The 16,854-nt window shown below is 44.6% G+C and overlaps 1 protein-coding gene across 3 annotated transcripts in view; it reads right to left on the bottom strand.

Annotated features, from left to right (window-relative positions):
- ESCO2 (establishment of sister chromatid cohesion N-acetyltransferase 2) overlaps nt 1–16,854 on the bottom strand; it is a 224,337-nt gene that overhangs the window by 89,410 nt on the left and 118,073 nt on the right. For all 3 annotated transcript variants that reach the window (XM_086928046.1, XM_086928047.1, XM_086928048.1), the window contains exons 6-7: nt 5,832–5,985; nt 1,525–1,656 (exon numbers count right to left, since the gene is read on the bottom strand). In XM_086928046.1, coding sequence (XP_086784172.1) covers nt 1,525–1,656; nt 5,832–5,985 — 286 coding nt within the window. The remainder of the gene's footprint in view (nt 1–1,524; nt 1,657–5,831; nt 5,986–16,854) is intronic.

Raw genomic sequence — 16,854 nt, forward strand, 5'->3', positions numbered from 1 at the left:
AAAAGAATACCATTACATCACACTGGGCATTACATCCCTCTGATGGCTTCCAGTAAAAGAAAGTCACCATATAAAACTTTGCCTGATAACGGTAGCTCCGTGGATGCACACCAAACTACCTTTCAAACTCTAGAAGTCGCATGTCCAACCTGTGCATACTGTAAACCCAAACCTTTACGCATAGGAGACATCCCCACATTCAGGGCTCCTCTCTGGAAAATGGCTACCTCAGATTCAGAAGATCCTTAATTCTCCTTTAATCATGCATCTGGATAGGCGTGCCTCCTCTTGAACAACCTCCCTTGGATGTATATGTCCTGCCCAGGCAGCCTGCTAGGTGATAAAAACAACCACAACTCTGCAATTGAGGATCTTTACATTTATTGAGTACTAGAGTCCACAACACCCAACCCATGGAGCAACCAGGATCCAACAGAACTCTCTCAGTTCCACCAGGTATTAAAGCTACACTACAAAGGAATGATAATCACATACAGAATATAACACGAAAGAAGGCTTTCATCTTCAGTGAAGGAACTCTGTTTTTTAATGTGTTCCTTATGAACAAGTAGAATTCTGTCACTCACAGTGAAATTAGCAAATGGCTAAAGTAGGTTGACCTACTGTCCGATGCTGTAATAGTTAGAAGATGAAAGGTGATTGACAACAGACCAAATCGATAAAGAGGCCCTATAAGTAAGCATATTTCATGTATAATTTCAGTAAAACCAAAAGGTCTTGCCGGTCTCAAAAAGATGCCACTTTGGTAAACTTTGTTCATAACCAGACAAAGCTCTACAATGCCAGCTAAGCAATACAACATTGAAGAATAGTCTTTTCTGGCAAGTACCACAACCCAACAAGACCGGACTACACTCCTTCAATCAGCAAATGGCTAAACGTAATCACTAGAGTAAAACACATCCCTGCCACTTTTAAAGGAGACCAACAGGCCATCCACCTCATCCCAACCCCATGCAGCGCCTGAATCAGTAAGGGAAAGGGAGGAGCCTACAGGCAGGAATGCCATTTATCTGCAAATAGAGAACATTACGAACAGATTTCTTGACTAATGCATCAACGCTGATGCTGCTAAAAGAGAAAATTGGCCATCTTGCAATCAAAGGCAGTACAGAGCGTCACCAAAAACTTTCAATTTATACCCTTTCAAGTTAGACCAACTGAGGACACAGAAACCTTCGACAACATGGGCTGGTTTGTCTGGCCTCAAGGAGTAGGAGAGTTGAAGCAGGACAGTGGTTTTAGACTCTGGGGAAGTGGATTCATTGGACTCACATTAATGAGTTTTAATGGGTTCCGGCAAGAACGGCTCACTGTTTAGAATACAAGCAAAGTCCCAATTTGGAGGCTCATCAGTCTTCAATAGCTCATTTGTCTTGATACAGAAGTGTGTGGAGATTCCGTAAAATATTCTCTGTACAATGACAGGCAACTTGATAACTAGATTTTAAGCCAGCATTGGTCCCATCATTACCGTTTTTACTCACAGGCCTCTTTACTTACAACAAATTTGATTCCCTCAAGCAATCTCTGGTGGTACTGTACATGTTGTGCCTCATCTTCGGGGCTGGCAGCTGTATAGATCATTCCACAAGACTTGCACGAAACAGCTCCAAAATGCTTCTGGCCCGCATCCTAGAATTTCAAATAAAAGCAAACAACTTAGGTATTGGGGTTTTTCTTTTTGGAAAAATGTTAGCTTCACTTGATAGGCAGCAAGTTTCCTTGCAAATTATGCAGCGCACATACAGGGAAGGTGGACTGGGTGACCCAGATTTTGAACTTTATTACATAGCAGCCCAACTAAAATTAGTGGCCAGGTGGCTGGCTGGGATACACTGCTAGGAAATGGGCTATGTGGGTGAAAATAAGCAGGACGGTGCATTGATAGCCCTCCTGATCTGACCTCTGTGAAATTGTCTAAAATACTAACTACATCATAAAGATGTTAGAAGAAACTGATTCAAAATACACAGCAGTACAAGGTGTATGCCCCCGTTTTGCCACTAAAGAGCTCACTACCACTGGAGTAGGGTAGTGTGTTGTGGGGGGATTAAAATATATAGGACTAGCAGCCCGCCCCAGCATTGCCTGGGGCAGAAGGGGGCTGGGGGCAGCATTTCAGGCTTGCGTGCACTCCCGCCCCGGCCCCCGCCCGCCACAACATTGTCTGTGTCCCAGACAATGTCGTGGCGGGCGGGGGCCAGGGCGGGAGTGCACGCAAGCCTGAAATGCTGCCCCCAGACCCTGAGCCTTACCGCAGTTGTTCCGGCCCAACCTCCCGCACCGGCTCCCTCCCGTCCTGTGTCCCAGAGCCTTACCTGAGCCGCCGCTCCTCCCCGAGCGCCTCACTTCACCGCCGCTCCTCCTTGCAAGCCTGAAATGCTGCCCCGAGACCCTGAGCCTTACCGCAGTTGTTCCGGGCCAACCTACCGCACCGGCTCCCTCCCGTCCCGTGTCCCAGAGCCTTACCTGAGCCGCCGCTCCTCTCTTCACCGCCGCTCCTCCTCGTCATCACATACGTTGCGGCCAGCGCTACGTCGTGGCCGTCAGCGTCGCGGCCAGCGCTACTTTCAGGGCACTATTTTTTTTTAAAGTTATATTTTTAAATTTACGTTTTTTTTTATTTTCTATAGCCTATGTCCATCTGCACACCCTGAGGATTACAACAATGTATTGGGTGTGTGGATTGGCGCTGTGGTTCCCGAGTTTACCTTGCCAAAAGGTTTGTGTTCTCTCTTTATAATAGTAGTATAGATATAGATGGCAACGTGGTCTACTGTAGAGATATTCACGGTTTGTGTCTGCATTGAGGAAGGGATGCCGAGGAGCCTGGAGGCACTTGTGAAGGGGGATGGGTTGCCAGATAGTTTTTGACCTATACAGTATTGACCACAACAATGCATAGCATTTGGGGGGGGGGGGAATAATCAAGCGGAACCAGGAACACATAAGGTTCTACAAATTTTACTTACCTTTCGGGGTGGGCGCAAAATATTATTGTGGTTGTATAAATCAGCTTTGGCCATAGCTACGATTGATCTGACACCTGTCAGGAGACTGAAAGGTTTTGAAGGCAGGTGACTAGGGAGATGGAAAGAACTTTGAGGAAAACAAGACTATTACAGATGGGTGTACCCTTACTTGATCTTTAGCCCTGCCCAAAAGATGCAAAGGCGAACTCCAGATCTTGCATTGGTATTAGCTAAATATGCCATTGCTATACTTTGGAGATCCTCATAGGGTCCACCCCACAGTAGATGGAAGAGTTAAGTAGAGATGTGGGCAGTGGCAGTAGCTGAAAGTGTAACATTAACAACGGAACAAAAGAGAGGGTTACGTAAAAATACTGTGGTGGAAGAGTTGGCGTATATAATGGAGTCGTTTACTGGGGCAGATGACATCTGAGGACAGGGACAGTATCGCAATGAACGTTTGTGCACATGCAGACTACAATTAGTAATCCTGGAAGGGGAATCTCTGCTACGTCTGCTGAGTGGATCATATGTGTTGATTGTTATATACATGTACAGGAGTATGGTGACTGGTACACAGACAGACATGTACAGTTGTCTGCTAGATTATGAAGCACAAAAAGTTTTGCTTGTGACTTGTGTGATACACAGGGATGTGTATCTGACTATTCCACTTTCTTGTACAGTGTGATGAGCGCCTAAGGGACATGGTAACTTGCAAAAGATACATTAAGGATCAGCATGCACAAGTGAAGTAGGCCTATGCAAATTAGGTCCACAAAAACAGCCTTCGCTGGCTGTTGCACATGTGCACTGCTACAAAATTTACTAAATTATTAATATGTGTTTTAAATGCAAATAAAACCAATTAAAAAAAATATCAGAGCCTCATTTGACTAATCATGTCCATTGACTTTGTAAATGCATGTCTTGAGAGACGACAAATCCAAAGTGCTTACTCTACCTGTTTTATACGTGCTAAATAATAAGCAAAAGCAGTAGGTAAGCAAGTGTAACGGGTAGGCTGTATCTGTATAAATAGCAAAATATCTAGATGAGCTGGGACTGGCTGTCTCAAAACCATCAGATTTCACATTTTGTTATAGTGAAACGTTTGCCAATACTCAAACAAAATGTGTTTGTATCATCTAGGTATGGTGAAATTAAATGCATCCTTAAACTTGAACTCTGTTAAGAATAAAAATAAGAGCTTTACTTCTTCTCTCGACCAAAATCAATCCAACCCTTAATGTACAACATTTCTGTAAGTTGATTATTCAATTACGTAGTAAATAATTCAAAGACGTTAAGTGCTCCTATCTCCCTGAAGCTTACAATTGAACATACAGAACAATTCTCAAGATAGAAGCATGTTCAGCGCAAATCAATATTAGATGAATAAACATTAATATGCATTTAGTTTATGAGCTAAACGATGAAAGTGTAATTCAGTTAACATGCACTGCTGACTGCAAAGCCTGCCTTTCGCTGCCAAATAATTTTATTTTCAAATCCTGGTGCTTTCTTAAACACCGTTTGCAACATCATGAACACCATATATAAAGGTTGCCAACTTGCAAATGTTATCTTGCATAAGTATCTTCCTTCAAATGAAAAAGCTAGACAATCCCTTAGAGGACTGTGCAATTAGACACTTCGGCACAGCTTTGTATTTTTATCTTTTAGAGCCCAAATCATAAACCTTTGGGAAAGTAAGACATTTGTTCCCCTACATTACTCATACATTTGGAGAAAATGTCCAGCTTATGGGTTTGGTTACTAATTAGAGGTTTTAAATTTCAACAATTCCACTAGTACTACACGAGAGCTACATTTATTACAGGTTTCAATAAGTATGCACATGCCTAACAATTACAGCTGTGGAATTTCCATGAGGTGGAAAATGCTGCACTAAGAAATCTGAAGCTATTATGTATTTGCACATTCAGCTTCCTCTGCATTCCCATTGCATATGAGGGTGTTCTCTCTCCTTTTACACAGTGGAATCATGCCTAAAGTAAATTCTCATGTTGGGACATTAACAACATGGCAGATGCAATACCCAAAAACATAGGTTTTGTTAGTCTGCACCTATTTTAGGGAAAGGAGGTCCATAGCCGGAAACTCCCTTTGCTAAGGAAAAAATCTAACAATCGTATGAATCATAGATCATCAATCCTGTGCACACATACAGTATTAAAACAAGCAATGCAAATGTATTTAGAGCACAATCCAACATAGATATCTTGATATTTCTTTAATTAGTTGTTAACACAGCAACCATCCGACACATGTTTCATCAGAGAGACAGTGGTCTCTGATTCATCAGGGCTGTTGAGTATGAGCCACAGGTGGAGTGAACGTGTAGTCGGTGATAATTCACGTTGCTCAGTCAGCTTGTGTAATTCGGAAAGAAAGAGCGGTCTCAACAAATAGTTGCCGCTACAGAAAATCACACCACTACAGTTACAGTCTGGGACAAATCCTCCCATTCATGGTGGTCCTCATATGAAAACACTGTCATTGTCAAACCTTTTGCTACCTACGCTTCATGTTTCAAGGTTAAATAACGGCAATAATGTATCATTAACATCTTCGAAGGGAGGCTCAGGCCCTGCTAGGAGGCACTGATTCAACCACAAAGGCTGATAATGGGAGAGAGACAGCATATAGAAGTTTCAAAGCTTTTAGTCTTAGTCCAACGTGCATAGGCACATTAACAAATGCAAGAATGAGAAAGATCAACTATGCATTAGAACAGAAAATGTAAACGCATTCTGATGGTACAGAAAATGAAAATAAACCAGACAATACTATTTTAAAATAAATACTTACAATGATCATTTGATCTTTAGCTTCTTTGTGGGATTCTTTGCTTTTTTTGCTTTGTCTTGTAGCAAGTTCGAGTGACGGGATGGCTGCTGTAGGGGTGTTGGCCGTGGCGACAGATACCAAAGGAGAGGCAAAATCATCATGGAAAGGGGGAGGTCTGAAATAAATGTCCGAAGTTTAATCTTACGGTCGACCGTCTAGTTATTCATAGCACCAAAGAACACATTTTCTTGCGAGATGCAGCAAAGTCAGTGATATACAACCATTAAAGTGTTAAAAAGCATACTTCATAACTCTCTGAATAGGATAAATTGAAGTTGGACGTTCTATAGGATTCCATAGGTATCACAAACGGTGAAAAATAAGTTATTAATATAAACGAAAGTAAAGAACATCGTTTATCTTCCATAACAAAGGCCAGTACAAGTTCCCATTGTATTGACTATTGTCTTGGCAATTAAATGGATGCAGCGAGTTAGATAATTAAGTGTGGTCCATCAGTTCTCCATAAGTAACTGCATGCTACAAAATCAGAATCACTCCTAGTCAGCAAATAAAACAAAAAAGCATTGCACAGAAGCTGAAGAAAAGCTTTCGGGCTCTGCTGACTCCATCTCTTTCTCTCCATCAACATATATAGGATATAGACAGTGAGATGGGTTTTGGACCAGCTTGTCTGGTGTAAGTGGAATTACGCATGGTAAGCTCTATTTGCACTATGTGCATTCACCTTTCATCCAGATATACGGGAACAATGGACACATGTATACATCTGATTCTGAAGTACCTGGCCAAACTTACAAATAAATCGGGCTATTAGTTGTGTGGCCTGCACAAGTAATAGGTCCACAATTCTCCTTACTTGGCACCAAGCACCCCATTGCAGCGCTGGACTCTCTTAGGGTAGCCAAGCTGAGCAGTCTTAGGCCTACTTTGGGGAGGTGGTGTGGGGTACCAATCACCATTTGTTGGCACACACCAACTCTCAATATAGGATTGCCCAGTCAGTGCTTTATCTTTAGATAACGGAGAAGTACATTTATTGCACACACACCACTAAATACTATGAAGTAATTTAAAAATATACAAATGGAAAATACTATATATGGCATTATATAATAAACTTGGACTCCCTGAAGGGTTTGTGCAAACATGTATGGCGAGTCTACTGGCTTGGTCAAGGTTCAAGATCCACAAACCATAGGTTAAAAACATAAGTTTGTACTTAAATGTAATCATCAATATTACAAATCATGGGTAAATGCACATATTAATGTTAATAAAGCATAATCATTGTGATCAATAAACACAGTCAGCATTATTAAGTCAATAAAGCATTTTAAACTTAGAAAAACGAGAGTGCTTTTGTAGACTTTTAAACCTTATCAATGCAATCACAAAAACAGCCCTTAGAGGACATCACAACATGTATATTCTTTAAACATATTCCGGCCAAAATAATTCAACCACAGTATGTGGTTTTAATTCAACCACAGTATGTGGAGTTTGTGCAGGGCCCTAGAGGGCCCTTCACAAAGCTCCAGTCTTGGGAGGGCTTCAAAACATTATTCAAAATCATGGCTTGGTCTTTCTTTTGGTGACCCTGAAAACTTTGTGTCAGTACTTAAAAAACAAGCACTGGCGTTGCCAATAGGTCTCGCATTAGGAAAGTGTGAGCTATTGGTATTGTAAATGACAATTATTTTTTATTTAATATGTGTTGGCATTGAAAATATATAAATTAATAGCATTGTTATTTACAAAGCCAATAGCTTACACTTTCCTAATGCGAGTCCTATTGGCTATGGGAATGCTTGTTGTTAGCCAGCAAGGACAGTGCTGTTGTGGTGCTGAGTGATGCTGTTATGGTGCTCAGTGATGTGGTGGTGTATTAAAGTGATGTGGTGGAGTCCCAGAGTGATGTGGTGGTGTCCCAGAGGGATGTGGTGGTGTCCCAGAGTGATGTGGTGGTGTCCCAGAGTGATGTGGTGGTGTCCCAGAGTGATGTGGTGGTGTCCCAGAGTGATGTGGTGGTGTCCCAGAGTGATGTGGTGGAGTCCCAGAGTGATGTGGTGGTGTCCCAGAGTGATGTGGTGGTGTCCCAGAGTGATGTGGTGGTGTCCCAGAGTGATGTGGTGGTGTCCCAGAGTGATGTGGTGGTGTCCCAGAGTGATGTGGTGGTGTCCCAGAGTGATGTGGTGGTGTCCGTGAGTGATGTGGTGGTGTCCCTGAGTGGTGTGGTGGTGTCCCTGAGTGGTGTGGTGGTGTCCCTGAGTGGTGTGGTGGTGTCCCGGATTGATTTTGTGGTGTACATCAGTGATGTGGTGGTGTCCCTGAGTGCTGTGTTGGTGTCCCTAAGGGCTGTGGTGGTGTCCCTGAGTGCCGTGGTGGTGTCCCTGAGGGCTATGGTGGTGTCCCTGAGGGCTGTGGTGGTGTCCCTCAGTGCTGTGGTGGTGTCCCTCAGTGGTGTGGTGGTGTCCCTGAGTGGTGTGGTGGTGTCCCTGAGTGGTGTGGTGGTGTCCCTGAGTGGTGTGGTGGTGTCCCTGAGTGGTGTGGTGGTGTCCCTGAGTAGTGTGGTGGTGTCCCTGAGGGATGATGTGGTGGTGTCCCTGAGTGATGTAGTGGTGTCCCTGAGTGATGTGGTGGTGTCCCTGAGTGGTGTGGTGATGTCCCTGAGTGGTGTGGTGGTGTCCCTGAGTGGTGTGGTGGTGTCCCGGATTGATTTTGTGGTGTGCATCAGTGATGTGGTGGTGTCCCTGAGTGCTGTGTTGGTGTCCCTAAGGGCTGTGGTGGTGTCCCTGAGTGCCGTGGTGGTGTCCCTGAGGGCTATGGTGGTGTCCCTGAGGGCTATGGTGGTGTCCCTGAGGGCTGTGGTGGTGTCCCTCAGTGGTGTGGTGGTGTCCCTGAGTGGTGTGATGGTGTCCCTGAGTGATGTGGTGGTGTCCCTGAGTGATGTGGTGGTGTCCCTGAGTGATGTAGTGGTGTCCCTGAGTGATGTGGTGGTGTCCCTGAGTGGTGTGGTGATGTCCCTGAGTGGTGTGGTGGTGTTGCTGAGTGGTGTGATGGTGTCCCTGAGTGATGTGGTGGTGTCCCTGAGTGGTGTGGTGGTGTCCCTGAGTAGTGTGGTGGTGTCCCTGAGTGATGATGTGGTGGTGTCCCTGAGTGATGTAGTGGTGTCCCTCAGTGCTGTGGTGGTGTCCCTGAGTGGTGTGGTGGTGTCCCTGAGTGGTGTGGTGGTGTCCCTGAGTGATGATGTGGTGGTGTCCCTGAGTGATGTAGTGGTGTCCCTCAGTGCTGTGGTGGTGTCCCTGAGTGGTGTGGTGGTGTCCCTGAGTGATGTGGTGGTGTCCCTGAGTGGTGTGGTGGTGTCCCTGAGTAGTGTGGTGGTGTCCCTGAGGGATGATGTGGTGGTGTCCCTGAGTGATGTAGTGGTGTCCCTGAGTGATGTGGTGGTGTCCCTGAGTGGTGTGGTGATGTCCCTGAGTGGTGTGGTGGTGTTGCTGAGTGGTGTGATGGTGTCCCTGAGTGATGTGGTGGTGTCCCTTAATATGTAACACAGAAACTGTAGTAATGGCCCGGACTATTGCTTTAATTACGATGTAATACTTGCTGTTTGACAGCTGAGTTTACTGGACTTAATATGTATTGTTAGTGTTGCTGGGGCTGTTATTAAATTGTTCCATGTAATATTAGCAGAGATCCTATTAACAGCATGGGCATAGTTCACACTGACGATTTACATGTATGCATTAGTGGTGCTGCAGGCGCAGTGACACTAAGACGCATAGGGGCAAGGGGCCTGGCCAACAGTATTTTAAGTAAAGCTAATGTTTTAATTTACATCTTTTCTTGGTGATGTATTTTACGGATTTTGACAGAGTTTCCTGGGTCCGTTCTCTTTGTAAAATATAGGCAAAGATGACATTTTTATTTATCTTGACGACTACAAAGTAATAGCATTTTCCGTGCATTTAAACGTATGCGAAGGGGGAGTTGTGTTTTTACCCCTTACTTCAGCAGTGACTTCTATTTTTTTCCGGAGCTTAGCTTCCTGCTGTTAGTTGATTTCCATCTCACAGTTGCTGCCAGGCAACAGATTACAATCTTTAGGACGCAGCTTAAAGCACTAAAGTATCCTGTTCTTGTTTCGTTTCCAACTGGTGAAAACATGTGATGTTTCACACTCTTGCAGACTTTCGGTCTGTGTTTTTTGTCTGAACCAAATGGAAATGCATTACAATAGCTTAGGCCAGTTACAAAATGAAGGTACACAAATTTGTTTATTTAAATTGTTTAAAGCTTATATTGTAAAACATTGTTTTTTCTGAACACAAAACTGCTTATTTTCTTTCTTTACACGTTTAATGGCGATGGCACCCCATCATTTAGACATGGCTCATCTAAAGAAAGGGGTGTTGCCTCTATTAACGTGCAAGCATGGCATGGGGCACTTGGAAACAACAAACCAGTGCTTGTTTTTGGTATCCCTATCACGTCGGAGGGAAATCATCGGAGAGACTTTATACTCATGTATGCTGATGGCAAGCAATTCAGGAGTAGGAAATATCTCCGTGCACGAGGAAAGCGTGTCGTCAAGGATCACGGACCCATTTCAAGCGCATTGTACACTCGGGTTCTGTGGGGATAATCACAAGCAAAGACCTCAGATAAGGAGCTATCCGGCAGAAGGGGGTGGGGGGGTGGGGGGGCGACGGTTCTCGTAATCCCTGGGTTTTGAAACCTGAAATATATTCGGCCGTAGTCTCATAGTCATATTATCGGATAGTCCTAAAATGGAGCACGGGGTCTGAACTATGCCAACCTGAAGCAGTCATGACCATAGTTTCATGTCATTACATTTAGAGCAAACAATTATAATTGAGGTTTTATGCCTTGCCGCAATCTAATTACCTCAATGGTTTAGCGCCACCCACACCAGGAAATCGGATTTGTAGAATCAGCGAAAGGATTCGGTATTAATTCAGGAGGCAGTAAATACAAAAAAATATATATCCAAATAGCAAATAACCGAGACTAGTATGACTGTTAGGGGATCTAAAGTCGGGGGACCAGGTGTCTTCGGAGGTTAGGGTGACGAAAAACAAACACCACGAGTGGAGGGAAATCAGGTCATATAAAACTCCTCTCACAAGGTTAAAGGTGCAAACTAATGCGAACAAACGGCTACACCCATGCACTGACGGTGAGAGTGCAAACGGGGCAGAACAGATCCATGGTTGAATAAAAATAAAAAAATAAAGTGCAGGAGTATAGAAAGAAAGAGATACTGAGTGAAGCTCTAGGAGAACATACCTTTGAGAAAACAAATTCCGTCATAACAGGTTAAATGATGAGCGATAAGGCTAGCGTCCGGCCGGGTGTCCGCACAGCCAAGCGCAGACGAGGGAGTCCTAACAGTTTCAGATTCATGTAAAGGTCTCGAAATAGCTCTGCAACATATCAGCGCATCGACCAGATAATAAGGTAAGAGGGTGGTTGCAAACAAAATCTGGAATGGATTCTGCATACAGGATCCGGAACGGATCGAAAAACACAGAACTCGCTAAGGATGGAGAGGCAGGAAAGCTCTCCCGTCTTGACGACACTGGATTTCAGTGCCAAGCGAACGCCCTGTAAAAGCCAACCGGGTCCAGAATCAGGCCGCATAGGTGCATCCGATATAGTCAACGCCTCAACAAACAAGGACATATATTTGGTATGGATACATTTTGTTGAAATAAGCCCTAGCAATCAAGAGGTTAAATTTGTTTACATCTTTGATCTAGAATCCAGGCACAGTAAGAACCAGCCTTCTTGACAATCCCGTCTTCGAATCTGTCGGCCATTTTGAAAATGTGAACCGAATGTGTTTGTGAGAACCGAATAGCTTTCCAAGTGTTTGTGAAAATGTATTCCTAACTAGCTAAAAGCGTCAGAATACGTGCATGGTTATTACGATCTGAGCTATTTTGCCTCTATATTCCAATGTGATTGTCATATCGAAAATAGTATAGCTCAGCTGCTCGTGAAAACTTAAAGCTCATTTTGAAATGGGTTCTCACGAGCTGCAGTTAAAAATATGATGTCATTTGTTTTTAATTGGGTATTAATTGGGTATTTTTAACGTGTTTCTATAAGGAGCCCTCGGTGTAAAAAAAGTGGTGAAGTCCGTTTTCTATGTTTACAGATGCGCGCTCCGTAATGTTGTGTGCAGCTGTCCCGGCATCCCCTTTGACTGGTGATGGCTGAATCATAGAGTGATGTTAGAGCGGAAACCCGGGTCCCCTGAATCAGAGTTGTTTTAGGATCCACAGCTCTCTCTCTTGAACATGGCGGCAGTGAAACAGCATCAATCGCTGCTTGAAAAACCTCCGCACCTCAATGGAGAGTTGGAACTAGAGGACAAGGATGAGGCAGATACGTCAGAAGAGCCTGGCAAGAAGAAGAAGAGGAAGAAGAGCAAGGCTCCTGGGGGTGAGAAGTAAAATAAGTGGAGGTGGAGGTGGAGGAGAGCAGCATGGATAGGCGGGCTGTTGTAGGAGGAGTGAGATCATGGCTGAATGAAAGAAGAGGAATACAACAATTAACCAGACGGCAAGGCTGTGATTGCGTGGAGAGAGAGGGGAGGTGCTGGTGTGGGAGGGGGGGAGGAGTGCTGCTAGGGCAAGGCTGTGATTGCGTGGAGAGAGAGGGGAGGTGCTGGTGTGGGAGGGGGGAGGTGCTGGTGTGGGAGGAGTGCTGCTAGGGAAAGGCTGTGATTGCGTGGAGAGAGAGGGGAGGTGCTGGTGTGGGAGGGGGGAGGTGCTGGTGTGGGAAAGGGCAAGGCTGTGTTTGTGGGGAGAGAGAGGGGAGGTGCTGGTGTGGGAGGGGGGAATTGCTGGTGTGGGAGGAGTGCTGCTAGGGGAGGAGAAGCCCTGGCCGTGAATGCTCGTGCATGTTTGCTCACGTGATTCACGTGAACTGAAAGAAAACCGCGGCTGAAAGCCCTTAGTTTGAAGAGAAAATAGCCGACTTGAATTCTCCCCATTTCCCATTCCTGCGGAATGGTAAAGGCGAGACCTAAAAAACTTTGAGTCCCCTCCCAACGACCCCCTTAGTACGTTGGTGTGCACCTGCCATCCTGGGGCTACCACGAAGGAAGATGAGCAACTGACAAACCCCCCCAGAAAAGTGCATGGGGAGAGAGGGCAGGGCCGCCATACGAGGTGGTGGATGGGGAGGGAGGGGACCAGGGGGACGGGACAACGCTCCTCCATGTTTGGCTGTCTGGGATGGAGTCCCTTCCCCCTACATGGTAAAAATGCCTGGGGTACCCGGGGAAAAATACAGAGAGCCCGGGGATACATTTTTAAAAGAACAACAGAGCCCCACGCACTTCATTGGAGAATGGTCGTCAAACTTTAAAACGCCATAACGCTGACCTGTTGCGCTAATTTGACAACCATGGGCTTGTTTTACTCCAGGTGGCATGCTCTGGCCACCAGGAGCAGCTGTAGCAGACCTCCTCACCTCCGAAGCAGTGCAATCCTCAGAGAGACTGTTCTCTTGGCTCCCTGCACCAGCCTTCCTCCTTATCTCTCGGCGCAGAATTCAAGGATTTCCCCCAATTGGGGCTCAGGGGGTGTAAGGGAGCAAGCCCACTGGCCCTTAGGGAGACCCATTGGTCCTGGAGTCAACTGGGCAGAGTCCTTAGTACTTTGTGGGCATCTGGGGGTTCTTACTTCTCGTTCTCTGTGGGGGCCACAGGGTCCAACAGTAAAGCACAGAAAAGCCACCAGGCAAGATAATCTCCCCCTAGTGTAAGAGTTTTTAAAGGAAAGAGTAAGATTCCAGAAGCCAGGCACCCATGGTCAATCCTAGGGAGCCACATCACCTCTCCACCCCTATCCCAACCCTCCTTCACAGCATGCTGGGACAGTTAAAATGCCTTCATCCAGGAGTCAGTCACATCACGTCTGCTGGGCTCAGCTCCAACCCTCCCTGACATCACTGCCAGCAGCTTGACAGATAATTAACAAATGCAGATTTCTTTTTTTTATTCCGACTTTTCCTGAGCGGGAGCTGAGAGAACCGCTGTTAATTACTCCTTTTGTGTGGGGTGACCTTTCTTACTGCTGGTGGAGAGGAATACAATTAACTTGGCACAGCAGGGTGACAAAAGTAATGGGCTCAGATCCGGACTTGACCCTGAGAAATGGAGCAACTCTGGAGGAAACATACATTTTACAGATATCTTTTTGGAACTTGCAGAACTGATTTTTCCCCACAGGTTACACCCCAATTTGATACGTCCCTGGTCTCTTTAGGCCAAAGTAAAGCAGTCCTTTTTCTATGTGTATAATAAAGTATCACTCCAGACTAAACCAATAAATCACACTGTCCATGTACTATTTATATAATCTTGACCTTTGTTGCGAGTCTCACCAGACTGTAAATGTTTTCCTGACATCTGCCTATATTGGTTTTGTTAGTAAAAAAATGAAAAATAAAGGTTTAAAAAAAGAATCCTGCACAGTCCCCCTTGTGCCAAGCTACAGTAGTCTCCGACACGCATCCCGCACATGTGTCCACACAAGTACCCCTTACCCATGCTGCATCGCAGCGGACTTATCCTAAAAGGTGGACACCAGCAGTAAATATGTGCAGTCCATTTGCCATGTGACTACCATGGGTAAGACACATGTAGTGAGACTTACCCACAGTAAAAAGTCTAAAACTGGTTAATGTGAAAATATGACATGTGTCTAATAAAGCCAATGCTAGCCAAAAGAGCAACAGTATAATTTCCCAGTCAATCATTTACTCCCTATGCTTCACCCTTTTTCTCCATACTGAAATCCTTTGCTACAGCAGGTGGATCAATATAGCTTTGCAACAGCAAAATAGGAGACCTACACCGTAAATTCTCTTTCCATCCCATTTTCGTTACTGGCTAGTCAATTCTCCAAGCCTCAGTCCTTTTAATTTTGTGAATAACTTAAGAAACATAAGGAAGAGTGCAAGTTCTCCAGACTTATTAGATGATTAGGATTATAAAGTATGACTTTGTACACGACCCAGCAGTCCTTCATAGTTAATGTGCTGCAACATCCAGATTTGTTTTTGTGCCAGATGGTCTTACATCTCACCATCACTGGTGAAGCTGTGTTAATATTGCATTCTGCAGAGTGCTTGAACCTGCTGGACTGGAGAACACCGATAGTGCAACTTCACAGATCCTGGAGAGTGACTGCTGTTTGGTCACTCGGCTATAGGAAGCTCTACTAGACAGGGGCCACTGCCAACTGCATAAATTTAGGATTGCCCAATACTCACAAATATCCAACTAAGGCTGAAAAGACCACCATCACAGTAAAGCATTGACTCATCCATACGGTGTGCACAATATCACCAGGAAACCATGTTCAATACCTTAACAGTTCCCATAGTACTAGGAAAATCAATGCCCTGGTAAACTCTAACATGTTAAATTGGAAAAGCAGAATAGTTTCCATTCTGTCACCCCTTTCTTTCCTAATAATTATTTGTATTCCAGTTGTGACAATACATTAAACAAATGACACACCATGACAGATCAGAGGGAAACCATCAGTTGGTCTGAACTACAACACCTCTATGGTATGTTTAAGTTAGGGCCATTCTAACAATAAGCAGGAAGACCTACCAAGCTTCAACAATTGGTTTGACTAGTTAACCACAGATTCCATATTTTATAAAGTTTGGCCGCAAAGCTCTTTCGTTTATGCACCATCTTTTCCGCCGTAGCGCAGTCCACTGCGTGGAGCATGTACTATCTGTAGGAAGTTTGGGGGAGATGAAACCAGTTTGGCCAATTATGGGCTACGTCTCTCTTGCCTACATAAAACGCTAAACCTGCCAAAGTTCTCTGGTGTCTCAAATCTACACACCCCTCAGTTATACCAAACAGCTCCACCTTGGGATCTGGCACAGGGGAGTGTCTTGGATTTCCATTAAGGTTATCATGTGTCGGTTGCCATTATCTTTCGGTCAGTACTATTCAGTAGAGGTGAATTCAGTGGAAGTATTTTCTGAGGTCTACTCAGCTTCTCCAGCTTGGCTCTGGGACAGAATCAACCACCAAATGGCATGGCATATACAGAGAGGTGTTACACTTCTTTATAGTTTGAGAATCTCTAAGAGGAACATGCACACATCAATTTCCCAGGACCTTCATGCTCCTCAGAGGATCATCTATCAAACATAACCAGGATGAAAGCGAGTGAAGAGCTTTATTAAACACGGAAAACAATCAAATTTTAACTTACAGAAATAGTCACATGAAAACCCAGATGCCTTAAGAGGTCAAGCAAATGAAAATACAACAAGTAAAATGGATTTTTCAGTCAACAGATAAGCTTGATGAAATAGAGGTTTTTGTTTTGAGGACGCCTCAACAGTGAGAGGAAAAAACTGTCTTCTTGAACCTGCAGTCAATGGGGGAGACAATGTAGCTTCGAGAATCTTTAAATTGTACAGCTTTCTTACACATTTAAATGTAAGCACATGCTTACGGTCTGTGCTTTTTGCCCAAACTGGCGTTCTTATTGTACCTTATAATGACTTATCTAGAAATGCTGATTCCTATCGACACAGCAAAGGAATGCAAAAAATGTTTACAAAAAATAGGCAACAAATCTTAAAAGCCGCTGTATTTGTAGTCCTCCAGCCCTGTCATGTATAAGAATGTTGAGCTTACAATTTCTTCATTTATCACTTCTGGGGCGCCCCCTCTCATCCCCTGGACTAGCCTTTGATTCTGTGGCGAGTAGGGTCCTCAACTGGAATCAGTATCCCCACCAGGGGTGGGATGGCCTTTTCTGAACCTAGAACATTAATGCAAAGTTGGAAAATGCCATGGTCTTGATCTGGCCTGGGGGAGACGGAGGAACCTGGAAGGTAGAGGAATGTGTGATATTGGTCTGCACAGAATTTGTTCTAAAGGCAGAATAGACTCTTTCTGGGCACCAGGCCCCTGTGGTTCTTCAGCAGAAGCACTCTCCTGTAG

This window comes from Lissotriton vulgaris, chromosome 6 (genome assembly GCF_964263255.1).
Source record: "Lissotriton vulgaris chromosome 6, aLisVul1.2, whole genome shotgun sequence".
Taxonomy (NCBI): Eukaryota; Metazoa; Chordata; class Amphibia; order Caudata; family Salamandridae; genus Lissotriton; species Lissotriton vulgaris.